This window comes from Cynoglossus semilaevis, chromosome 8 (assembly GCF_000523025.1).
Source record: "Cynoglossus semilaevis isolate Cse_v1.0 chromosome 8, Cse_v1.0, whole genome shotgun sequence".
NCBI classification, from domain to species: domain Eukaryota; kingdom Metazoa; phylum Chordata; class Actinopteri; order Pleuronectiformes; family Cynoglossidae; genus Cynoglossus; species Cynoglossus semilaevis.
Window position 1 is genome coordinate 17954566 of NC_024314.1, and position 8409 is coordinate 17962974.

The following is an 8409-nucleotide window of genomic DNA, read 5'->3' on the forward strand; positions in this document are numbered from 1 at the left end:
GGAGAGGAGGAAGGAGAGAGAGAGAGAGAAGAGAGCGAGCGAGAGAGAGAGAGAGAACACACTCCGGACTCCGTGTATTTGTTTAGGGCTCCAGTGGCACGCGTCCGGCGCACGCTGCGCACCGGCACCGGCGCATGTGTGGAAGCCCGAGGTGGATCCACGCGACCGCGGGGCGTGGCCACGGCCGCTTCCAAACGCCTGTAAAAGCCGTGGCGTCTGTGCCGCAGGAGTCAGAGCAGCTTTGAGGCGCAAACAGTGGAGCAGGAGCGCGTCACAGCCGCGGACACACGTGAACGGCACGAGCGGGACACGCCGCCACAGAGACCTGCTGACTCCACTGTGTACTCTGGAGTTTTCTTTTTTTTTTCAAACTCTTCAAGCTGGTGTCGGATCACAGAGCCGGGATGGAAATTAACGCCACTCAGCTGCAGCCGCAGATGATGCCAGCCGCCTGTTTCTTCTCCGCGCAGAGCATCCAGCAGCAGAGCCCGTGCGTCGGCGGCAAGTCCGCCTCCAAGCAGCCGAAGCGACAGCATCAGCAGCAGGAGCAGCATCAGCATCAACCCCACCCCCATCAGCACCAGCAGCAGCAGCAACAGCAGCAGCGCTCCTCCTCACCGGAGCTGCTGCGCTGCAAACGCAGACTCAACTTCGCCACCTTCGGCTACAGTTTACCGCAGCAGCAGCCGCACGCAGTGGCGCGCAGGAACGAGCGTGAGCGTAACCGCGTCAAGCTGGTCAACAACGGCTTCGCCACGCTGCGCGAGCACGTCCCCAACGGCGCGGCCAACAAGAAGATGAGCAAAGTGGAGACGCTGCGCTCGGCCGTGGAGTACATCCGTGCGCTGCAGCAGCTGCTGGACGAGCACGACGCCGTCAGCGCCGCCTTCCAGTCCGGCGTTCTGTCGCCCGACATGCCGCAGGGATACTCGGCCGACATGAACTCCATGGCCGGGTCTCCGGTGTCGTCCTACTCCTCTGACGAGGGGTCGTACGACCCGCTGAGCCCGGAGGAGCAGGAGCTGCTGGACTTCGCCAACTGGTTCTGAACATCCTGTTTATGAAGTAAGTCACATGATCTCGCACACAAGTTTTTATTTATTTGTTTTTTACGCATATTTACTGAAAACAGGGTCCAACACTACTTTAAGTAGAATTTTTTTTGTTTTTTGTTTTTTTTTCTTTCGGAACCCCAGCCGTTTAAATGCTTGGTCCATTATAATATTTTCTTGTCATTTAACTTACTGATCAGTGTTCATGATCGGCGGTTCCGTTTCCCTCTATGGGACACCTGCCGCCCCCGGAGGCGTTAGTGCGCGTCCCTGGAACTGTTCAAATCAGTTCAAACAAAACTGTTAGTTCAGGGGTTGGCATGGATGGAGTGGAAACGTTGGTACATTTATTAAACGTATGTATGATTTCTCCTGTTCCGCACAGAAACCTGGATCAACTCTCTCACCGCGGTCGTCCACTGTGGTCCTGACGGTCCTGAGGATGGAGGAGGCTGCTCCTCCGGCTGTGCACGCGGTCGGGCACTTCCTGCGTCCATCACCACAAAGAGACTAAAGAGACAGAGACACCGAAGAGCCGAAGAAGAGCTGAACGCCCTGAAAAAACAAAAACAAAAAACAAAAACACACTTCTGAGGACGGAGAGATCAGCGCCAAAGGATAAAAACTGAAGGAGAAGACGCGGCTCCGGCTCCTTCTTCTTCTTCTACTTCTTCTTCTACTGCTGACGGCGTGGGAATCCAAACGTCTGTGCCCCAAAAGAAAGAAAGACATAAAAATGAAAGCACACTTTCTGCAGCACATTAAAAAACATATTTAACACTCCTCATCTATGCTAAACCCAATCACAGAACACCAAACACCCTCTGGTCAGAACATGCTTCCAAGTCGCTGATCTATTCTATAAAGTTCTATGTCATACGCCTTTTCCGGGGAGGGAGGGTCGGTGAGGGGGGGTATATTAAGATATTTTTGTACGTAAGAGATTTATAGATGTTTTATACTCGTACTTTTGTATATATTTTTGCCTATATATATGACCAAGTCGCTTCTACACCTCCTGCCTGTGTGTGACTGACGTAGACGTGTAGTCTATTCTGCTCCGGCTCCTCTGTATCACCGGTGGAGTTTGATACTCCACGTTTTTTATTTTGTCTTTCGGAATTCTATAGCACCAACGTGTCTTATTTAATAGGGGGGAGAGAAAACAATCCCCACGTTATCGCAGCATGACGTCATGGAGTTCACACGTGATCAAAACACTTATGCAGCTATTGTCCAAACGGAGCGTCGTCTCTTTACACTGCAAGCTCTTTATTATGATCGTCTTTACGAGAACATAAAAAATGTCTTATTTCCATATTTTCTACTCTCTGTTCCAAGAATAAAAACCATTTGATACTGAAGTACGTGTTTCCCTGTCTTTGCTGTGCTTTTATTGTTGAATATACTACTACTACTACTACTACTACTACAACAACGACTACTACTACAACTACTACTACTACTACAACTGCCACTACTACTACAACTGCCACTACTACAACTACTACAACAACAACAACTACTACTACTACTACTACAATTGCTACTACTACTAAAACAACAACTACTACAACTACTACTACAACAACTACTACTACTACTACAACAACTACAACAACTACTACAACAACTACTACCACAACAACTGCTACTACTACTACAACAACAACTACTACAACTACTACTACAACTACGACCATTAATAAAAAAATAAAATAAAGCTACTACTACGACCATTAATAAAAAAATAAAATAAAAAAATTGTTACTTTTACGCACAGGTTTTCCGAAGTGAATTCTTCAAATTTTACTCAAATACGTTTTGGAACTTGGACAGTAAACACCAAAGGAACCACATGGACATGGTGTTTGTGCATAAATCCACGGAGATCGTGTTTAAATATATTATCTTAAGAGTGATGAGACAGTAGGAGGTAACAACTGCACAGCCGGGACAAACAGATACAACTTTACTCAACATTTTTATTCCGGGTCCCAAAAATAAAAACAAAAGTGTATGGAGTAATTAAAAAAGAACCGTTTGACATTTCTTCACAAAACTTTCAAAGTACAAACTTTTACGAACGAGTGTTTTGGAACAAAAGTTCATCAAGCCTGATGCCACCCTAACGTACTTCTCCGCCAGTCCCCTGGTGATTTCACTGCCTTCTGTCCACTTACTGATTAGAACATTAGGACTGTTAATAGAACAGAAACCACGTGGAGACATTTTCTCTTCAAATCCTGGGAAAACCCGTTTAATGTGTTAACATTAATGTGTAACTGCTTCATGTACAGAGAGTAAACGGAGGTACTAGTGGCACCGAGAGTACACGGTGTACCGCGGGGGACGGGGGGGACAAAGATGAACTACTTTTACGCAAAGATTACGCACAGGTGGACTCGCCTGTCTTTTTCTTTCTTTTCTTTTTTTTTAACCAAAAGTGCACATCCAGCTCCACCACTAAGCCACAGGAGAGCGCGTATTTCTGCTCAGTTGGTTCGGTCTCTAACTAAGGACAGACGGCACAAAGAAAACCAGCTTTTACGCACAACTGCAGTAAGCACGTGTTACGCACAAATATGACGAAGTTCTTCTACTGAACGTAAATCACGTAGATTCCAACATAATATCACAGAATTAACATTTTTACGTTTAATTACAACCTAAGTCTAACCACGATACTCCAGGCGCAGAATACTAAAAACAAACAAAACAAACAAACAAACAAACAAAAAACCCAACAAACCAAACAAAAACATCTCAAACGTCGAACGTCTTGTTCCACTTCGAAAAAAAGTTTCCATATTTTGGCTGAGGTAAAACATACATTTAGTTGCTTTTGTTTAGATACCGGACCAGACCGTAGAGTAAAACGGAACATACAGTATATAGAGTTAACGCCTCTGTGATTTGTTGTTGCCATGGTGATTTGAACGGGACATCTTTCCAAACAGCTACGTCCCTGAAGACGTAGAAGAAGTTTGGTTTGGTGCGCGTAAAATGCCAAGGGTGTTAACGCTGAACATTTACTCCTAAACTTGGCCTTAACTGTAACCTAGCAGGTGGAGGGAGACGACAGTGGTTTGACTCCACCTCAGACATCAGCAGCGGAGACTTTCTTTTGTCTGCGTTGGTAGAAAAACCAAGTTTGACAGGTAGGGCGGGCCCAGCCTGAAACCGGACGCGTGTCTGCTTTAATGAGAGAATGAGAGGTTCGTGTGTTGTTGGAGTGGAGACACGGAGTGGAACTGGCTGACGGCGTGTGCCTCCTGACAGCAGCAGCATGCCGCTGAACAATCACCACCTGGAGGGAGAAAAGGAGAAAGAGAAAATCCCTCCTCCTCCTCCTCCTCCTCTTCCTCCTCCTCCGGAGCCCCGATCCCTCCACCCACACAAGCACACACTTGTGTGTTGACTGTGAAACTGATGATGTGATCACAAAGATTCAAAACATAAAAAAAAAAAATAAATTATAAGTTTTAAGGGCGCATTCTCTAAAAGTAGGTTTATTTACAGACCACCAGGGGGCTCCTGAGAGCAGAGCGTAGACAATTTATAGAGAGCTGCAATTTCATTGGAGTTACTGGAGTTGTCAAAGGTTTTTGTTGAAAGTTTACAACAGGAAAACGCACTATAACTAGAAAATTTATTTTAAAAAATGTATAAGATATGAACACAAAATAATAAAATTTAAAAAAGAAAAAAAGATTGTTTTGCATTTTTTAATGATGAATTAATAAATTCAAAAGAAAACTAAAACTAGCCTGGAGTTTGAGTCCCCTGTAGTTGAACTCTAGAATAAAGCTCATACATAAAAGGTGGAATTCAAATGAATTACCTTTAAAGATGTGACGAAATGAAGTGGCCACTATGGGTTTAAAAGGGTACTACAACACGCAAAAAGGATTTCTGTCGTGGTTGGAGGAGAAGTTTAGCAGTTTTTCAACAGATGATTAATAGAAACTGATGAATGAATGAAGTCATTAAGACATTAAGATTAAACCAAACAAACAAACAGAGACAAAGATAAACCGACTCCAGTCAAACAGCACGGCAGTGTATGTTTTGTCAAAGGGCCAGACTTTTTCTGGACAGACTCCCTGGAGGCTGGACACTCAAATAAAATTAAATATATATTTTTTATTTTGTCTAACGTTATTATTTAATGTTAATTTTGGAATCCAGTTACCGGTCGGATTGGATGGTTTGTTGGGCCAGATTTGGCCCGCAGGCCAACAGTTGATGACCACTGCTGTGTACTGAGCTCAAAATATTGTAACAAATATTATATAATATAAAAAAAGACTGGAGCGCAAGATGGAAAATGTGATTGGTCTGCTTGCCTTACAGCAACAAGGTCACTAGTTTGCCAGTTTGATTCCCGAATTGGTCACTAGTTTGCCAGTTTGATTCCCGACCTTTCTGTGTAGAGTCTACGTTTTCATCCCATGGTTTTCTCTAACTGGGTTTCACACAGAAGCACAGGACATGTGAGAAACACTGGTTTGAGTCCAGTGTCCACCACCGCCACCTTCAGTGTTGTTGTAGCTCCACAGTCCAAACGACTGAGGTCAGGACGTGCAGGAGTCGTCCAGAGGGTTGGCGATGACGGACTTGTGGATGAGCATGAAGAGAGGCAGGTAGGCCAGGAAGTCCAGCAGGTCCAGAGGAGGAAGACGCTGCAGCTCCAGCCTGACGGACGCCTCCTGCTCCAGACGGATACCCCCGGCTTTCAGCTCCAGCAGGAGCTGCTCGGCGCTGATGAATCCACGCTGAGGTGTGGCTGAGTCTCCTCGCTGTTCCTCCAGAAGGAACAGGAACAGCTGCTGCTCCAGGTGAAACCACAGAAGAGAAACAGTGAATAAACGTCAACGATGAACCTGGATGTGATCATAAATTAGTCAAAGGGATGAATATATTGAAGAATATTCTCTTATTAGACAACATTTGACGAAGAAATGGGGCGCAGTGACGTTTACTGGTGCTCATCAAACACTACAGAACATCCTCCAAGGATTGGAACCAGCAACCTTCTTATCATAGGCCTAATTGTTCAACCGCACGGACAAAAGTTGCCCTCTGTGACAACTGGAGTTGAACGATGTGTGATACTTTGATGCAACTTTGTTTCGCAATCAGTAAGTAAGTCTCCCCCTGGTGGTACAACACCATTTCACATTGCCTTTCAAAACAATTTGTCTCTACAAATTATGCTTATTTCATAGCTTCTCCCCAAACACTAGCAAATTTTTTGGATATTAAATTTGGCAACAGATGACTTCAATTTACTTTCCCTCGTAGTTTCAGTCTTTTGGCTAACCGTTAGCCTTTCCTACATTGACTTTTTGACTTTTTAACTCACAGTTAACTTTCACGTCACACACTGTCTTGTCGACTACACACACACACACACACACACACACCCCACATGCTTACGTGCACGTGGTAGCTTTGTGTTCATTATAAGCGTGTCTATGTGTTTTAAGCTGTGTTTGCTCTTTAGCCTAGCCTCAGATTACCACTGCCTTTTTTTTTTCAGAATGCACCTGTTTGCTCCTTGAATGCGGTCCAGGTAATAGTCCATCTGGCAGTTAGCCAACCTCCCCCCCCCCACCCCCCAATTCCCCTGCTACGTTTCTCACCACCACAAACCACTGACAACAACAACAACGAGCTCTGCTGTTAACGAGCCAGTGTGTAATTACTCAGCCTCCTCCACCTGAGCAGGAGCTCAGTTTCCAAACTCTGTTTTCAGTAACTCTGGGCTTCCTGGTCGGGATGGGGGAGGGGCTTGTTTGTGAGCATCCAGCTGGTCCGGGCTTCAGTCAAACCCTGGTCCATCTCAGATGGGTCCTGAGTGTGTGTGTCTGGGGCTGATTACTGGGCCTGGGTGGAGTGGGCGGCATGTTCACTGCTGGGAACTTTAATGAGATTAGCAGCGTGATAATCTATGAAAAGAGAACGCAGACTTTCTCTCTCTCTCTCTCTCTCTCTCTCTCTCTCCGGTGTTGCTTTCCTCATTTCTATGCATGAGGCCTGAGCTCCTCTCTGTTGAAAAGAAGAGCTTTGGTATTGCTCTTCAAAGTGTTTCACCAGTGTTTATTTCACGATAATTACACCGGCGGAGTCATGAAAGACGGGCGGGAGGCGGTGTTTGTGACTGATTGAGGAAGTTTGAGCAACTACAGCAGTGTGTGTGTGTGTGTGTGTGGGGCGGGGGGGGGGTGGGGAGTTTTAGCACTTACTGTTAAATCTTCAGAGGAAACACGAGCCAAAGTCGGACTTTTACCTTTGCTTTGAAGAGCCGAACCTCCAGAGAACGAAAGTCGGTGCTGCTGATCAGGGATCGCATGAAGTCACTGCAGAAAAAAAATAGAAAAAAAACGTGACGTAGAAAGTCAGCCAATGGTGAGACCAGTAAGCAGTGAATCACTTTTTCCATTTTAAAATGTGAACCATCGATCATGTTGATGACCGAGGTCGTCAGTATAGGTTTACATTTCTAATATTCAACAAATGGACACAGCATGAAAAATACAAAAAATATTGATAAATATTAGGGATGGTCGATACTGTTGGCCTACCAATTATATTTGGTCTGCCAATATTATCGGCCAGATATTAGCATTATTATGTGACATCATTATCAGTAAAAATCGTTGTTGGTTTTGCTCCAATAATGAAAGCCTAATAACACAGTGTTTGGGTTTTGCCAGATTAATGAACCTGCTTTAACAAATGATTTTGGACAGATGTGCTAATCTGTGGAATGTCTTTAGTGTGGCATCACAATTAAAGTAGGTTTAGTCCAGAACAGGAGACGTGTGACGTGACCTAGAAATAGTTTTGGTGAAAAACGGCAGCAAGTATCGGTTGATATTGGAATCAGAAATCACATGTTTGTGGTATTTCGGCTATCAAACAAAAGCTAATATCAGACATCCTGAGTGCATACAGTATGTGTATTGAACCAAGATTTATATGAATGAAAACCTCACTTAGAACCAAAGTAAAATAGAACCTAGGTCCTTCTTGACCCGACACTCTGGTTCTTATGTTTCTGGTTCTTATGTTTTCTTGCTGTAAACTCAGTAGAACCTATGGACACTGGCCGGTCTGTCTTGGCGGGTTCTGTCCCAATGATGTTGCGCTTGCAGAGCTGTGATGGTGACGTGTTCTGAGCCCATTGTGGTTGCTCACTGCCGAACAATGGCTGCGTCCACGAGGACGTCCCGCCACTTTAACGGATGAAACTGCTCTGGTTATGGGGCGACGGGTGGATGTGGGTGGACGGGGGGGGGTAGGGAAGGGTTAGCTCAGTTCGTGTGGAGGTTTGTTTAGGTCAGTAAGC

The 8409-nt window shown here is 45.1% G+C and overlaps 2 protein-coding genes across 2 annotated transcripts in view; one reads left to right on the forward strand and one right to left on the reverse strand.

Moving 5' to 3' along the window:
• Nucleotides 1-36: 36 nt before the first annotated feature.
• Nucleotides 37-1528, forward strand: ascl1a (achaete-scute family bHLH transcription factor 1a). The gene is made up of 2 exons (XM_017034100.2): nucleotides 37-1065; nucleotides 1438-1528. The coding sequence occupies exon 1, from the start codon at nucleotides 405-407 to the stop codon at nucleotides 1047-1049; it is 645 nt and encodes a 214-aa protein (XP_016889589.1). The 5' UTR covers nucleotides 37-404; the 3' UTR covers nucleotides 1050-1065; nucleotides 1438-1528.
• A 3020-nt stretch (nucleotides 1529-4548) lies between these two features.
• The window catches only part of LOC103382581 (uncharacterized), a 39673-nt gene continuing 35812 nt past the window's right edge, over nucleotides 4549-8409 (reverse strand). Inside the window, exons 12-14 of the mRNA XM_017033970.2 lie at nucleotides 7348-7417; nucleotides 5453-5884; nucleotides 4549-5419 (exon numbers count right to left, since the gene is read on the reverse strand). Coding sequence (XP_016889459.1) covers nucleotides 5630-5884; nucleotides 7348-7417 — 325 coding nt within the window. The 3' untranslated portion in view covers nucleotides 4549-5419; nucleotides 5453-5629. The remainder of the gene's footprint in view (nucleotides 5420-5452; nucleotides 5885-7347; nucleotides 7418-8409) is intronic.